The 17,080-nt window shown below is 31.5% G+C and overlaps 2 protein-coding genes across 3 annotated transcripts; one reads left to right on the top strand and one right to left on the bottom strand.

Annotated features, from left to right (window-relative positions):
• The first annotated feature begins 1,369 nt into the window (after positions 1 to 1,369).
• On the top strand, positions 1,370 to 12,498 carry LOC131936294 (cleavage stimulation factor subunit 3). Its single transcript, XM_059293210.1, has 21 exons — positions 1,370 to 1,632; positions 2,852 to 2,959; positions 3,071 to 3,166; positions 5,321 to 5,353; positions 6,051 to 6,148; positions 6,337 to 6,438; positions 6,582 to 6,708; positions 7,131 to 7,289; positions 7,513 to 7,594; positions 7,779 to 7,888; positions 8,185 to 8,301; positions 8,391 to 8,465; positions 8,705 to 8,848; positions 9,136 to 9,238; positions 9,362 to 9,431; positions 9,599 to 9,695; positions 9,886 to 9,990; positions 10,573 to 10,729; positions 11,329 to 11,423; positions 11,592 to 11,652; positions 11,961 to 12,498. The coding sequence occupies exons 1-21, from the start codon at positions 1,531 to 1,533 to the stop codon at positions 12,158 to 12,160; spliced, it is 2,241 nt and encodes a 746-aa protein (XP_059149193.1). The 5' UTR covers positions 1,370 to 1,530; the 3' UTR covers positions 12,161 to 12,498.
• Positions 12,499 to 12,842: 344 nt separating this feature from the next.
• LOC131936295 (transcription initiation factor TFIID subunit 13) lies at positions 12,843 to 15,502 on the bottom strand. 2 transcript variants are annotated; one of them, XM_059293211.1, is made up of 4 exons: positions 15,308 to 15,439; positions 14,168 to 14,234; positions 13,736 to 13,833; positions 12,843 to 13,466 (listed from the first exon to the last, which is right to left on the bottom strand). In XM_059293211.1, the coding sequence occupies exons 1-4, from the start codon at positions 15,422 to 15,424 to the stop codon at positions 13,290 to 13,292; spliced, it is 459 nt and encodes a 152-aa protein (XP_059149194.1). In that variant the 5' UTR covers positions 15,425 to 15,439; the 3' UTR covers positions 12,843 to 13,289. The 2 variants fall into 2 exon arrangements, with proteins under 2 accessions (XP_059149194.1, XP_059149195.1); XM_059293212.1 differs by having other exon boundaries at positions 12,850 to 13,466; positions 15,366 to 15,502.
• Positions 15,503 to 17,080: the final 1,578 nt, after the last annotated feature.

The raw sequence follows: 17,080 nt of genomic DNA, 5'->3' as shown, positions 1-17,080 counted from the left end.
TAATCTTTCCTTTAAAAAAAAAGTTTTTATAGACCTAGGCTATGATTTTCATTGCAATATTTGTCATAACAGAATAAAATATGCATCTCTCCTGGAATCTACGAATATTGCACTTTATGCAAGATTAGTAGCTTCCAACCAATCCCTGTCTCTTTATCATCATTATGCCTTGATTATACTTCATACTATGATAGCGTTGTAGTTGAAGTTATAGATCTCCTATAATCTATAGTGTGGATAGTGTAGAGTAACTAAAACTTAGTAAGTCCTTAGTATAGGGCCAAAATAAGCGTTAGTAATGTGATCAAAAACTAAAAAAAAAACACTTATTAAAAACATAAAAACATTTATAGATCTTATGATAAACCGAAAAAAAAGGTAAATAAAACAGGCCGAATTCGCTTTCAAATATGTAGAAGGACAATATTTATACGAATGAGGTATTATTGGAAATATACAGCATATTTTTCAAGTAAAATATAAGGTTTTTCAGACTTTGTTGGCCTAAAATCATACACTTTTGCTTGCATATGAAAAAAAGAATCACTTAATAGAATCTGGTAACAAAATCAATAGAGTCGTCGTTATGCGCGGTGCCTTGCGTCGACCATCCGAGCAGGGCCTGATATTTTCATTGTAGTCTTAAAAAACGTGTAGCAGCAAAATAGTGTACCAATTTGAGTGTTTCAATTGTTCTTAACGTTTTCCTCCGTTTCGGAAAAGTGGCATTTTTTTCCCTTCTCGAAGCATATCTATTATTACAGCCCCATTTACCACCGACAAACGCCAGCCCTGTACATAGGAAAGACAATGACAAACGTTTCGTTCACTCGTTGGGGGAGGGTGTTCCGTAATTTTGCGGTTAGGGGAAGAGGTGTTCAACATGTGACGTAACACTTTTGCATTTAAAGAAATTAATTGTATAAACTTAATTTTAGCCGTTATTTCGCGTTTTATAAAACTGTTTTAATAAATTGTAATAGAAGTGATTAAAATAATCTACGTTTACCGAGCTAAGTCAATATTTTATTGGGGTCAGAGTTTCTTCCAGGCATCTCTTCGGGGGGGGGGGGGGGGGGGCTCCGCCACCCGAAGAAAGTCTACCCCCCCCCCCCCCGAACGAGATGGATTTTATATAGTAAACATACACTTTTACTAGTGGTTTTTTGTGATGATGTGTGACACAGTATTTAGTAATTTATAAAATGTTTTATATTTTTACTTTTTAAATTGTTCATTTTTAATAGTTAATATCTTTCATAAAATGTCAACCAACAAAGAAGGATTACACTCGGGAGGCCTAGATTCGTGTCATTTCAACAGGTATACTTTTATAGTATTCACCGCTCTTGTTTCTGAGCATGTATTATCACTTCCGGTCTAAATTGTAATGACAATGAATATCAAACGGCTAGCGTTATTTGTTTGCTGATTTGTCTAAACATTATTATGTTAACTTAATTAGGTTAAATACAGACGATTACATTTTAAAAATTGGTTTAATATCGTTGTTAAATAAGAATTGTGAAAATGCAGAATATCATGCAGAAAATTATACATGCTGCAACAATACCAGCTTCTCCAGCTGACCGAGGTGCCCTGCCAGGAACGCAAAAACCGCTTGTCCCCGAGGTAGTCTCGATTTAATTCAAGATAGATCTAGATCTAATCTAGACTAGATCTACATTTTCTATATCTAGAACCTAGACTAGGTTTAAAAAATATGTGTTACATCTGATGATTAATAATGGACACGAGCGAGAAAACTCTCAAAGGTATTTGAGAGGTGTAGCCTATAAACTATAAATTAGTTTAAAAATCAGGCACGGCTTAGTTACAATTAATATGGTTATAAAATCCTGTCTGTCTGGTTTTTTTTGGACTTTACTAAAGATTGGACGTATTTGATGTTTATAATATTTTCGGTAACTAAATAAAAATTAAAAAAAAAGCAAAAACAATTTGGTTTTCACGTGTAATGGCGACATAAACAATGGCATCCTGCTATTGGATAGGCCGCCATTGATTTTATTGTACACATTGTAAGCTAAAAATAGAAAACTAGGTCATGGGTTTTTAAAATTTGCATTGTCATTTAAAAACTTGATCTGCAAAGTTTTGTAAACAAATAGTTATCGATCACTAAGTTACTGTACAGCCAATCAATATTTGTCTTACGAAAGTGAAACATCCGGTTATAACTTAGGCTTGTTGAAAATAAATAGAAATGTAGCCTTAAACTCAACAAATTATTTTCAAGTTCTCTGGATTTGCAACTTTTATAGCATTTATTCTAAAAATATAAAATTTCTAAATTAATTTTAGGCTTAAGTTTTTATTTTTTATTTTTTTTTACGGTCTAAATCTAAAAAGCACGTTTTTATTCCATATCAACAACATTATGGAAGGAATCTCGTCAACTCGCTCGCCTCCATTGGAAATTTAAGCTGCAGAATAGATCTAGTTCTAGTGCGTCTAGTCTAGAGGCCTTCTGTTTGTTGGGCCTTGATAAATTATTAGTAATATAGTAATATTAGATAGGCCTAGTAATATTATTAGGAATATTATTATTAGGCCTAGGCTTAAATATTTTTTAATTATTTTTTAGATCTGTCTCTAGGGCGGCTAGGCCCTATTTCTAGTATTTCCCATTCAGATTTTCTTGGCCTGTTGTTTATTGAAAGGCCCATCATTCAAGAATTATTAGTTTTACTAAGATTAGATGTTCAAAAGCCTACAGCTGATTTTAAATCTTTAAAAAAAATTGTACCATGCTATGATTTTTTGTTCTATCTTGACAATGTATTTTAATAAATGGAAGAATTTTAAATTATTTATTCACTCTTAACAGGAGCAAGGGAGTGGCTATATTGCTGACAAACTTGTTAAAGCTGAGAAAAGAATACAGGCCTATCCTTACGATACAGAAGCATGGAGCATATTAATTAGAGACGCACAGGTAAATGGTACTTATTATGGACACATTTCTTTGTACATTATTAAAGTTAAAGTAAGCGCTGTTAAATTTGTGAAGAGATTAACATATTGCAATGTTTATTTTTGTTGGCAGATAAGGAAAATTGAAGATGCAAGGTTAACCTATGAAAGACTGGTGGAACAGTTTCCAAATGCTGGCAAATACTGGAAGATCTATATCGAACATGAGGTTTATTATATTTACAATTCTTTTATCCTGATTCCAATAGATGAAAGTCCTGGTTGAGATAAAATGGTCCATAATTTCTTCTTAAAACAACCCTATGTAGGGTTACATGCTCTTCACTTTTGAAGTATGGTTACTCAGGTTGCCCAAAATAATCAAATTGATGGTTTCATGCAAGATATTTGATTTATTTTAGTAGGTGGGCATTTAAAACTTAAACTTAAATGACTTTTTTCGCACAAGCAGATCACTGATCAGTCAATGCTTTTATTCTTTCTCCCTCAAACACATTAATGGACATATATTGTATCTTTCTACTCCATTTTAAAGACTAACATTATTGGAATCAGGTCTAATTATTAAGTATATTAAAGAAAATTGAAATACTTCCCTGTGTTGGTTCATAAATTAGAAGTTTTCAAACAAATATGTGTTTGACTTTTTGCTTTGGGCAGGGTGGGGATGTGTTGTGTTTTTCCTTTACTAATCCCAATTTGATTTCAGCATTGTCAATACAATTGAACACTATAGCCTAAATAAACTTTGAGGTTGTTTAGTGTTAATATTTTTAGTGATTATCATTGTGCCTGTGATCTCTTTGTACAAATGATTTGAATTTGATGGATAAAATGTGTGTAGGAATCATTCAACTGAGTTTGACTTGTTTTTATACACATTATTCAGTGTTTTGAGTTTGTCTTTAGTTTTTTTTTTCATTGTTTTGTTGTCATGGTTTATAAATGGGGCTGCAGATTTTGAAGGTCAATAAACAATATACCGGTATTTTATCACAATGTGCTTTTACTTCATAGGACCACCATTTAAAATTCACCAGTCAATTTTTTTTCAGTAAAAATATTTAAAACTCCCATTTTATTGTCATAATTCTTTCAATGAAGTCAAAATCTGCCATTGCAAATATTCAGTTCGTAAAAACGTGAAACATATATTTAGTCATGTTTTCCCCATGTTTTTCTAAACAGTAATATTGTTATGAAGAAATGGCTGCATTCTTATTCTTTGGGAAGACCTGCTTTGATAATTTTTTTTCATCAACCTTAAAATAATTTGACTTGCCTTATATAACGAAGAACAATTTCAATACAATGCCAAAAATACACATACAGTAAACATTTTTACTTAGTATATTTTCAGTTAGCTTTAATGATTGGCTATGGCAGATGGGTAGATATATAAAAACAATCCTTTCTATTGTGGTTTCCAACTTTTGGTACTGTTTCAGAAGGTTTTTTAAAACCATAATAAAATAAGTTGAATTTGTGGACTCAAGAACATTTTTAAATAATCAAATTTATTGTGGATTAGATTGACTGCTTGGTGTTTATCCAAAACCTGTACCAAAATAAAATGTCGGTTTTATTAAGTTTTACCAATTAAACAAATCACCAGTTGTAATATTTAAGAAGAGTGAGGAAGAGAGTTGAATTCCCAGATGACGATGGGGCTTGCTGACTCTGATGAAGCCAGTTCTTTTCTATTAACAACTCGATTTTAAAAATTAAATTTAAATCCAAGCTTGGGCAAATGTTTGCAACTTTATAAAATTCATTTTAACATGTTTTATAAGTTAAAGCCTATTATTCTGCAGTGAATATTTCCAAAGGAAAGAACAATTTGTTCCAAAAATACTATTTTTTATAATGATGAAGTTACTATTCATGCAGTCACCACCCTACACTTTATAATTCAATTTGACTGTTACAAAAAAGAATTAAATACTGAGCGATGAAAGCTTTTATAAAATTTTAAAGCAATCTAAAACTCAAGTCAATTTTGAAACTGTTCAAATTTTTGATAGTACAGTACTAGTTCAATTTATTTTGTTTTCAATTTATTTTTATTTTTAAAATACACCTGGATCAAATTTTTTTTTATTTTTTAGATTTAACCTTAATTTGAAATAAAGATTAATTTTACACATTTACAATGGTTTTCTCAAGTTCTTTTTGAGTTAACATGGCTGGTCTTCAAAATACAATGATAGTTTATATCAAGGATAGAAAAAAAAGAAGCTATAAGTGAACTATTCTGCATGAGTAACATACATGTTCATATTTTTTATAAGAATAAACAAATGTCCCAAACAATTGACAGTCTGATGTTTTATCTTTGTTTTGTTTGTCATGGCTTTTTCAGTTGAAACTAAAGAACTTTGAAAGAGTGGAAAAGGTCAGTAATAAAAAAAAAACTTTTAAAATGTCAGTGTTTTAGTACCAAGATGGTAAGAGAACTGTTAAAGGTCTTCAAAATAAATATACTGTGGATAGCAATAATTAAAAATCAAACTTTATCTTGCAAATAAATTATTTAATAACAGAATTTCTTCATTGTTTGTTTTGTGCATTGAAAGGCATTACTATAAACATGCAAATAGTTATGGAACATGACTTATGATATATGTAATTAATATCTAAACCGAATGGCTGTTCCGCTGGTGTTAAAAAATCCTGTTTTGAAGACCTTATTCAGTGTTTTGTTTTTAGATTAAAAAAAATTCATAGTAAGAAATGAGCCAGAGTTTCTCTATTACTGCTGCCAAATAGCGTAAACTTTTTGTTTTTAACCATGAATTTGAAATATGTAGTATTTTTCTACTTTTACTATATAAAAAATTAAGACTATATTCATATTTTTCCAAATTTGTATTATTTCTGACAAAATAAAGAATATGAGCAAACATTTTTAGGGTTTTGTCATGTTTTGAGTTTAGCATGTTTACTTTGAATCTTTGTAAGCTGAAATAGTTAAAACTGAACGTTGAACACGTAAGCGATAATCTGCATGGATATCTTAATATAGTCATTTTTTTACTGTTCGAACTCCATTTTCCATGAAAACATCCTTATGCTGGTTTGGATAATTCTAGCTGTTCCAAAGATGCCTTATTAAGGTTCTTAATATAGAGCTTTGGAAACTCTACCTATCATACATCAAAGAAACTAAAGGTTCATTACCATCATACAGGTATGAAGTTACAAAAAACACTTTTAAATATTAGTTATCTAGCTAATTATTAATAATTTTTTTTTACTAAAAACATACACAATCTATATGTTCTAACTAATAACAGATTTTTATTTTAATGGCTTATTGCAATCTATTTTCATGGTATGAATTTATTTCAATTGGTATTAAAAAAAATATTATTTCAGGGAGAAAATGGCACAAGCCTATGACTTTGCATTAGAGAAAATAGGAATGGATATAATGTCTTATCAAATCTGGGCAGAGTATATCAGTTTTCTAAAATCTGTGTAAGTGCTCAACCATTTTTTAAAATACAATCTAAAAATGTACACTATCAGTTGATTTTGATTCCTTTTGTAGTGATTGTAATCATACATATATCTTACATGTACACCTATATCTTATGTGTACATATTGCTTTATTCTATAGAGAAGCTGTTGGCTCCTATGCAGAAAATCAGCGCATCACTGCTGTAAGAAAAGTTTACCAGCGAGGTGTGACTAATCCAATGATAAACATTGAATTACTATGGAAAGATTACACAGCATATGAAAATGTATGTACAATAGAAATCTAAATATATGTATCTGAGTTTAGAAATTTTATTAGATGCGTTTAAAACTTAACACAAACACGTTCACATAGTCCTCATCAAACCAGAATTGTTTTTTATCCCATACCCTCGTTTTTCAAATTGTAGATTTGATTTATACTAATCATCATCTTTTCCTGATCGTGCCAAAGATACATGGGGCAGATGAAATAGATTTCACCTGTTTACTGAGTTTGGTAGTCTAGTCAGTGGACTCAAGGACAACCTACATACTCTAACCCGTTATCCGAACCTTCGACTTTGGGTTAGCAGTCTGACCCCGCTTTATAAAATATATTTCTACCCCACTAAATTTGAATCTGCATTTTATTTTCAGTTTAAAACTTATTAAAAAATTTGATTCCATTTTTCTTATTTGTTCTCAGAGCATCAACAGTCTTATAGCCAAAAAGATGATTGATGACAGGAGTCGGGAGTACATGGGTGCCAGGCGAGTAGCCAAAGAGTATGAGGTGGCAACACGGGGTCTTGACAAAAACGCACCTTCCGTCCCACCACAGAATTCTTACAATGAAACCAAACAGGTACAACAATCTTCTATATGTAAATTAAAATAAAATGCTGGTTATTTTTGTTGCTGCTTATAAAATAGCTATATTTATAAAAACTTTGTTTAAAAAGTTGCAGGTTTAAAGTGATGGTCATTAATAAATCTACATATAGAAAGTTAAATTTATTATAACTATGTTTGAATAAAAACTGCTTCACATTTTGAACTTGAGTTATAATCTACAATTTGTAATACAGGTGGATCTGTGGAAAAAATACATAGCTTGGGAGAAAAAGAACCCATTAAGAACTGAAGACCAAACAATGATAACAAAAAGAGGTTAGCCAATATTTTTAATACAGTTTATTTAGTTTGTGTACATTGAGAATATTTTTAACCTTAAGGCTTATAATGTTTTGTCAAATTTGCTTATATAATATATGAATTAAATCATATTCTTTAACAACTTTATTACTTGGATATGTGTTGTTCACTATAAGGAAAATATGTGATTTTATTTCAGTGATGTTTGCTTATGAGCAGTGCTTGCTGTGTCTAGGTCATCACCCTGATATTTGGATTGAAGCTGCATCTTATCTTGAACAATCTAGCAAAATTCTTATTGAAAAGGGGGTAAGAACAAGCAAATAAATGCAATGTACTTTATGGATGAGTTGGTTACGCAATGCCTTATTGTGCTTTAAGTACAGATAAAGAGTAACTTATCAGCCTGAAGTTATATCTTTATTTTCTATCATCAGATATTTTTATTATATTTATAAGTGTGTTTTAAACAGGAAGAAAAGGAATTCCTGTTTGTGTTGAAGTTGAATATATATTTGATAGAAAAAACTCAAGTAATTATGGGATTTCTTAACATGAAACATAGCACAATAATTATGCAGTTTGTATGCATTTTTTTTATGTAGGATCAAAATGCTGGAAAACTTTTTGCTGATGAAGCTGCTGCCATCTTTGAAAGGGCCATTAACTCACTAATGAAAAGGAATATGTTGATATATTTCGCTTATGCTGACTTTGAAGAGGTTTGTTGATCACTCAATTTTTTTTAATGATCTTTTAATTAAAACTATTTACTTTTTTAGTAAGAATGTTATGTTTTTATTTATTACAGGGTAGAATGAAATTTGAAAAGGTTCATCAAATTTATAAAAAATTCCTTGATGTTGAAGATATTAAACCCACTCTGGTAAATAGATTTTTAAGATAAATTATTATTATTATTCATGTCTAGTTAAATATTTAAGTATTGTTTTACAGTATTATTTTTAATATTTATAGTGTCTAATCCTTCCAAATAAAAATACAACTTATGTAGTGTAAGATTTGTTATGTAGGTTTATTATTAAGATGACAATCATGAATGAAACAGAATAATTAATAGCTGTCCGAGTTAAGAAAATGTGAATTGCAAATTGTGTATTTCAGGCCTATATACAGTATATGAAATTTGCACGACGGGCTGAAGGTATCAAATCAGCTAGGCTTGTGTTCAAAGCAGCAAGAGAAGACAAAAGATCAGATTATCATGTCTTTGTTGCTGCAGCTCTTATGGAGTACTATTGTAGTAAGGTATGTTCTTTAGCACTAATATTTAGATACCTGTAGTAAAAATCATGTCAAAGTAACAATTTTTATTTATTGATTTGGTAAAAAAAAAAAATCACTATTTAAGTTAACTCTCAATGTTTTTAAAGATCAAGAAATTACTTTTTTATAAATATAATATAAAACCTTAAAATAAGATAATACTATAAAAGAATATATGCAAATAAGGTAGATTACTTGTTTATAGGTTCCTTATATTTTAAAGAAAATACTATGGTAATTTTTTGTTATCTGTTATTTTCTTAATACAGGAAAAGAATATTGCATTGAAAATTTTTGAACTTGGTCTAAAAAGGTTTGCAGAGAATCCGGAGTATGCTTCCTGTTACATTGATTTCATGTCACATCTTAATGGTAGGTCGAAGTGCTGCAATTACAGTAATTGTTCTTGTAGTAAAAAATGTAAAACTATAACTCACTTTCCTCAGCATTAAGATTTGATTTAGATTGTTATTTAAAAATGTATTTTTTTAACAGAGGACAACAACACAAGAGTTTTGTTTGAGAGAGTCCTATCATCTGATCAACTACAGCCAGAAAAATCTACGTAAGGACTGGTTGAAATTCCACTATTTAATTTTTTTTTAAAAAGATCATTTTAAATTTTTGAATAAAGCATCATATTTATTTTGTTTTTAAAAATATATTTTTCATAAATGTGAATGATTATTGAAAATGTGTTTTGTGTAAAGTTTAAATATTTACAATCAACAGAGATATATGGAGCAAATTTTTGTTGTTTGAATCTCAAGTTGGTGATTTGGCCAGTATTGTTAAAGTAGAGAAAAGAAGAGCTTCAACTATAGAAAAGGTAATATACTAAATAAAGAAAGATCATTTTAGTAGCTAGAAGTTATATGTTACTTATTTCTATACATATTACTATTTAAATTTAGGTCAAAGAGTTGTGATACTGTACACTATATGTTTCTGTGCACAATAAATTAAATGTTAATATTTTTTATATGATTGCCTGATTAATTTGATAATTCTTATTTTAGATACAAGCATTTAATGAAAAGGAAACAGCTTTGTTGATAGACAGATACAAATTTCTAGGATTGCTTCCTTGTGCTGATAATGAACTGAGGGCCATAGGTTATTGGGTAAGATTCATAAGACATAATTCACCTTTTTGAAATGTATTTTATGTCTTTGTGATTGTGAAACAAAATAACACTAAAGTAAAACTTTCCAACATTATATAACAATGCTATAGACCATCATACTTTTCTAAGACCCCAGTCCCCCATCCACAAACAAGACTACATTACATAAAGTTAATAGAATAAATTTGAAGTATAACAGTGTTGTCTATGTATTCATACAACCATTTATAAAATTTAAAGCAAAAATTTTGAAAAATTTGAATAAAGACAATCAAAGGCAGGTGGAGAGCATAGAACACCAAGTTTGTTAACAATCATATTGTATTGCTCCCATGGGTATGTGCTGAGGTTTTTCCAAGGTTTAATTTGTTTTTTCCTGGGTCTCTATGCTGAGTTTCTTCTCATGAAAATTATGTGTCAGGTCATTCAGTGAGCATCTGATGGAATGACACCCTACAAATCCTAGTGTTTTCTATTATAGACGCGATCTTGCTATTGCTATCACTAGAGGTAACACACGCTCACCTGAAATGAACTTATTGTGGATGTTAACCAATGTGTATATTCTTCTACCTGTAGGACTTGGTCAAGCATCATGTGCTGCAGCTGCCCACAGGTGGGGCAAAGTTAGCTCTTTTAGCAACAGCTGATGATGATGACGAAAAATCAAAACGGCCTAAGTTCCCACAGCCTGACACAGATCAAATGTTACCTTTTAAACCTCGAGCTGTTGTTCGTAAGTCACGTTCACTTGCATTTTCTCTTTAAGAGTATTATATACAACATGCAATATGTTCAAAACACAAAATGAACTTCTGCATTGATTGGAAATGAAATTTTAGCCTTCTAATATGTAATATCATATTGGATGTAGGAAAACAAATTCCTTAACAATAACTATACTAAATAGGGGTCGGCGTTGTCGAGTCGGTAAAGCGCAAAGTTGTTAAACCGAAAAGTCTTGAGTTCGAACCCTCTGGCAGATGAAGCTTGTTAGCTGGGGACAGCCACTCTTCTAGGAGAGACAACTCCAAAAGCAAACAACTGCTGCCTTGTAGTTTGTTCTTGGTTGGACAAAGGCTATGGAAGCAACTCCAAAAAGAAAAGCAGGCTGAAATCGGAGTCAATGGCTTCAATGGCGCATAACCAGTTGACACGTATACTTAATTGTGTTGGAGGGGGATCCCTTCCAACACTAAAATTAAGAACAAAGAAGAAGTCTATGCTAAATTAATTAAACTTATGTTTTATGAATCTAAGTGTTAAAACTAAAAGAGTGTTTTTGTCAACCTGTTTACTTGCAGTGTTGGGTAATTGTTAAAATGTTTATTTCAGCAACTGGTGCACATCCAATACCAGGTGGGGTGTTTCCTCCACCACCAGCAGCTTCTGTTCTACTGCAGTCATTACCACCCCCTGAATGTTTTAGAGTAGGTTCCCTTATCAATCATTGTTTCATAGTAGGATTCAACCTCACAAATTGACCTTTTTTTAACGATTAAAAAATAATTTTCATTAAATACAACCTCATTTCTAATTTACAGTTTTATTTCCATTCAAATTTTCTTTTACATTTGTCATTTTCTTTCTTTCATTAGGGTCCTCATGTGATTGTAGATAAATTAATAGAATTCATGAGGATTGTCAAGCTTCCAGATAGTAAGAATTTCTCTGTTTTAAATTGATTAACTCAAAACATTTTTGGTAGATATATTGCATTTTTGTAGATATTGCTGATAAAAATATTTAAAAATCCAAACCTTACACTAATGACTATAAAGTACATCTCTTTAACAATAACACAATTCTGTATGAATCAATTTTTATCTAAAGATTGTATCATATACACAATTTTGTTCATTATACCACATACTTCAACATTCTGTTTACATTTCCTTTAATACTGTTGACTGTTATATTGAATAGTCAATGTTTCTGTCATTACTAAAAATTGTAATTTATTTTAGGGCCTGTTGGGGAAGAAAATGGAAAAGATGGTGATTTTAGATTAGACCCTGGAACTCGACTCTCTATTGAGATAGCAAGTGGTGCCCGCAAAAGAAAAGTTACTGAGACAGAAAGTGATGATGAAGATAATGATATGAACTTAGCAGCACCTGTCAATGATATATACAGAGCACGGCAGCAGAAGAAAGTAATAAAATAATTAAAAGGATTGTTAATGTTTGTATGCGATGTATGCTTGATAAGGAATGTTTTTCTTTTTAATTATCATGTAAAAAAACATTTAAAACACAAAATTAACATTGATATTTAAAACAAGCTTTGGTCATGATAGTAATTGTTGCATTGGTTCAGTTTTAAGACCAAAATTTTCTTTTGGATAATGTAAATAATTTTTAAAATGAACTTCACCCATCCTTAATTGCAGCTATGTTACATTATGTTTTATCATTTAGCATTTTGTAATGCAGGATCATTCAATATTTTTTTTTAATACTGGCATCACAAACTGTTCCCATAATTTTAAAAAGTTCATACATAAATAATATTGAACATTTTTCTAATTTTAATAAAAAATTGTTCATTAATAAATGTACATATTCTTTAGCAAGCCATTATTTTATGATGTTTTTATGACCATTCATATCTAGCCTTTTTTTTTAAAATATTTATGGTCATAAAGCTTTTACTTGTCAGGCCTATGATCATTGATATTAAGTAGAAATTTAAAAAGTTATGGTATATAAGCATCCTTATACTTTTTTAATGTCTGCTGCTCATGCTATGAATTTTGTCATTGTTGTTTAAAAGTATTGAATGTAAAAATTGAGACAATGTTACAAAATAAAAATCACAAACAGCAAGTTTTTTAAAATTTTATTTTAAGTACTTCTGACAAGACCACATTTAATTAATATTTACACAAATAATGCACAACATGAGTCCCCCAACACACTTAATAAAGTAATCACTTAAGACATTTATATTAGAAAAACACATTTTCAAATTTCATGTGTACTGCATAGCCATAAACAGCCTTGTTATAATATCAGTAGTCCATTATGATAATATTGTGATAAATAAAGCAAGGAAATATATAGCTATTCTAGTTTCCATAAATTGAGTTTTGACATTTAAAAGTAAGTCACTGATCTTTGAGGGTAAAAAAATTATCATAAAAATGACCTTTTTTGCATCTACATTGTTGAGATGCAGGTTAATTGACTTTTTGGCTGACCAGAATTGAAACTGAACAATATTTCCATCGTCAGAAAATTCTGGATTGCTGCCCTTTTTTTTTACAGTAAAAGTTTAAACAGGTGCCAACAGTTTCATTTGGTTGTTGCATATTTGATTTCATCAAAAGCTTTTCTAGCTTTCCTCAGCTCTTCACTCATGAGCAGAAGTTCTTTGACTCTGGAGTATTTCTTGGGATCCTTACGAATAAGAAAAATGATATCTTCCACAATGATGCGTCCTGATCTACCAATCTCCATGGCTTTTTTGGTCTGATGAAAAAATAAGCACAACAGCATTACACATTACATAAACAAACACAAGTGTTAGAAGAAGATTAGGAGAGCATGGTATAGTACATGAATGGGAGCAAGTTAGTCTCAGGTTTTTTCTCTGGTAATGAGATGTTCCATGAGACTCACATTTAGATAAGTTAAGGCCAATGCAGACCACACCTAGACTACACTTATAGAAATCTAAGAAATAAGTAAAATCATTAGCCTTATTCGGTCAGGTATGAAAAATGTTATAAAAGACTCACCATTTCTGTAATGTACTCGATGACTAGATCTTCTAGGAGATCAACAGATTCAGTGTAAGGATTTTGATCATCCCCAAAACCATACATCATGCAGCGCACTATACATTGAATATAAAACAGTCATGACTATTAAATGTCATAATGTAGTCATTCTGACAAATTTAATTTAGCGTCTATTTTCAGTTTAAGGAAGACTAAATGAATGAAATATTTATTTAGACAAATGGATAATAATTAAAATAAGATATAAGATTTCTCTACGGTGAGAGAGAGTTTATATTTAAAATAGTATTAACCATTGAAAGGCTTACTAAAATAAAAATAAAAAGCTATCTTAATCAACAAATCTGAGTGAGGATATTAAATTAAAAATTAAAAGTGCTAATACTAGGCTAATAAAAACAAAACCATTTTTGCTGTTTATGAACTCACATTCTTTGGAAAATATTTTCTTTCGTTTCTCAAGGGGGGCATCTTCTTCCAAATCATCATCATCAAACTATAAATAAATGACATGACCATTAGGACCCAACAATCTACTATCATTCTCCTTTACAATAAACCTTTGTAGCATAAATATATATACTATAATATATAGGGCATTACAGGGCCTATATTTTGCATAGCAAAAACTATTTTTTTTAAATACTATATTAAATTCTAAAAACTAATTGAATTCTATCAATTCAGGCATATGTATTCCTAGTGATGGGGTACTGTTATTTTCTATGTCCAACACTAGTCCTTAAAATAGGTATTTTTTTAGTCAATTTAGTGTTATGGTAAGAAATTATTTTTATGCCTTAATGTTATGAGTTTTAGAAATTCGGCTAGATCAGATGCTGGCCAATGAATGAAAGAGGTGTGCATAACACACAGGTCAAGCATGTTTCCATACAATTCCCTTGTCACTTGTCAGGCATCAATGATTCAATATAGACCCAACTATCTGGGTTAGTTAGGGCTATGGCAGGAATCTGGTTTGTGTTGATTAATGTTGATATTAGTAGCAAGTCCTAAAATCTTATCTTATGATGCTGCCTATAGACTATATAAGATCTATATTGTTGGGCGTTGGGTAATCCGAGTAACAACCCTTTTTTTTAAATTTAAAATTGTGGTGTTATCGTCTAGATTTCTAGATTAAGATAGAATCTAGATTCTAGATCTAGACTAGTCACCTAGGTCCTAGAATCTAGATTCTAGATCTAGTGGTTTTTCATTATTTTTGTCAACTAGAAAATACTTGAAATTAATCAAGGACTTGTCAGTGTTTCTAAATCAAACTAATGTCAGAGAATACTTTCTAGTTTCTAAATTCTTTGTTTGATAGATCTACAACTTCTTGTTCTTGTCAATCATGATTCAATTTATTATTTATTTTTGAATTTATTATTTTTATTTATTTATAGGCCTATAAATATAGGCCTAAATATTAAAATAAATATTATTTTGTTTATTTATCAGCACATCAATCAAGGTTTAGTAGTATTTATGCCTATGTATTCTAAATACTTTATTCAGTTAGATATTAAATGTGTATCTATCAATTGGAAAATGCATTAGATCTACATGTTGCACGTTAATTCGCCTTAGATCAACATTTAATAGTAAGTTAATACGGCAATACCTCAGTCGTACTACTATCCTTGTCTCCACCGTCAGCCATTTTGAAATTGGATTTACCATCTTTCGAAAACTAGCATAACTCAGCAGCAACGTAGGCTATACTGATCTAGATCTTTACCGTCCTTCTAGCAAGGCTACAATTCTTTTACCCTGAAAAAAAAATAGAGAGAAATTTTTTTCTGGTTAATGGGTCTTCGACATGTGGACACAGACACCCACAAGTTGTGTCGGGATGGGGTGGGGGCGTCCTGGTAAACAACACACACACACACACCTTAGCTACCATCCATAAGCAACACCAACACCAGAGTTTCTTCCAGGCATCTCGTCGGGTAGGGTAAAGCTGTGCCCATTTAGGAATCAAAACCTTTGACTATTTTCCGAATTTAATTAAGTCACCACAAGGCTGGGAAAGCATAACAGTGAGCAGATTTTTTTCAGACATTTTTCTCCGGGAGAGGGAGCAGTTGAAACATTTTTGGGTGGGGGGGGGGGGGGGGGGAGGGGTGCACTTAAATTTCCGGCCGGGGTGGACACCGGTTAAAATATCGGACGGGTGGGGTTAGAGATGAGTTGTGTGGGGAAAAAAATGCTGGTGAATTGATACCTCATATAGACGTCGTTGGGTTATTATAAATAGTTTTTAAAAAAAACAACAGAAAAACAACACGTAAGCCTATCATTTATTCTGCTAATTGCACCCCCCCCCCCCCCCGCCCCATACCGATCCTCTTAACAGCAGTTAACGCTGTATTTTTCCTACCTTATTTTGTTCGGTAGTTCTCACGAAATTTTTCAACACGTATCCCGTTCGGTTAGATTCCGGGCGTCTTGGCAAAAAACACGAGCTATATTTCTATAAGTGCTACGACTTTTTGGATACGAGACCGCAGTTCAATTTACAAAAAGAAGGCCTACATTATAAAGCTACACTACATACAACTTTATTGTATATTAAGCTGATTTTCCCCTCTGCGGCTGGATGATATATAGTTGTCAATCCTGTTTGCGTTGATGTTGGTCTATATTTAGATTTAATTGGCATATTGATATGGTTTTAGTTTTTATTATATTTATTAAAAACTGTTTTCTTATTTATGGGTGCTTTTGATAAAAAAATCTTTGTAAAACTTCAGGCCCGAGCAGAGTTTCTTCCAGGCATCTCTTCAGGGTGGCAGAGCCCCCCCCCCCCCTTCCCGAAGAAAGTCTACCCCCACCCCCGAACGAAATGGAATTTTATATAGAAAACATACACTTTTAACAGTGGCCGCTCCCCCGGAAATTTTAGTCTGCCACCCTAAAATTTCAAGTGCCCCCCCCCCCACCCCCTCGGAGAAAAAAGGTCCAAGATTACAAGCAGTACTACTAACAGTTTACAGGGTCAGTTGTCACTGCTGTCGTCACGACAAGGACAACAGAACTTTCTATTCAGCAACCAGGTCATCACGACATTTCAATCAACCAAAACCAGGTCAGCTTGACATTTTCAATCAACCAACCCCAGGTCAGCTTGACATGTTTAATAACAAGAGAGTGGGTGAACATGGCGATTATTATTTATTTTTTTTTCATTTTTTTTTCATTTCTTTATAGTTTGAATTCACCGGTTTAAAGCGTTCTAGGTAGATTTTGGATCAATTGGCTGATTTTTGTCTGAGTTTGGTTCACTTGGCTGACTGGAGATTCCAGTGTTCGTTGGACAGAGTTATGGGCGCC

The sequence above is a fragment of the Physella acuta genome, unplaced genomic scaffold (genome assembly GCF_028476545.2).
Source record: "Physella acuta isolate Inbredline_101_S28 unplaced genomic scaffold, ASM2847654v3 ptg000174l, whole genome shotgun sequence".
In the NCBI taxonomy this organism is placed as follows: Eukaryota; Metazoa; Mollusca; class Gastropoda; family Physidae; genus Physella; species Physella acuta.
Note: the sequence above shows the minus strand (reverse complement) of the source record. Positions and strands in the feature narration are given on the sequence as shown.

Excerpts from the sequence above, each read along its gene's own strand:
- LOC131936295 (XM_059293211.1), bottom strand. The coding sequence starts at position 15,424 with ATGGTAAATCCAATTTCAAAATGGCTGACGGTGGAGACAAGGATAGTA. Across the intron at positions 14,235-15,307 it reads GGCGAATTAACGTGCAACAT|TTTGATGATGATGATTTGGA; the intron begins GTAGATCTAATG and ends ATTTATTTATAG. Across the intron at positions 13,834-14,167 it reads GAAAATATTTTCCAAAGAAT|TGCGCTGCATGATGTATGGT; the intron begins GTGAGTTCATAA and ends TTCAATGTATAG.
- LOC131936294 (XM_059293210.1), top strand. The coding sequence starts at position 1,531 with ATGCAGAATATCATGCAGAAAATTATACATGCTGCAACAATACCAGCT. Across the intron at positions 6,439-6,581 it reads ATCAGTTTTCTAAAATCTGT|AGAAGCTGTTGGCTCCTATG; the intron begins GTAAGTGCTCAA and ends TTTATTCTATAG. Across the intron at positions 10,730-11,328 it reads TAAACCTCGAGCTGTTGTTC|CAACTGGTGCACATCCAATA; the intron begins GTAAGTCACGTT and ends TGTTTATTTCAG.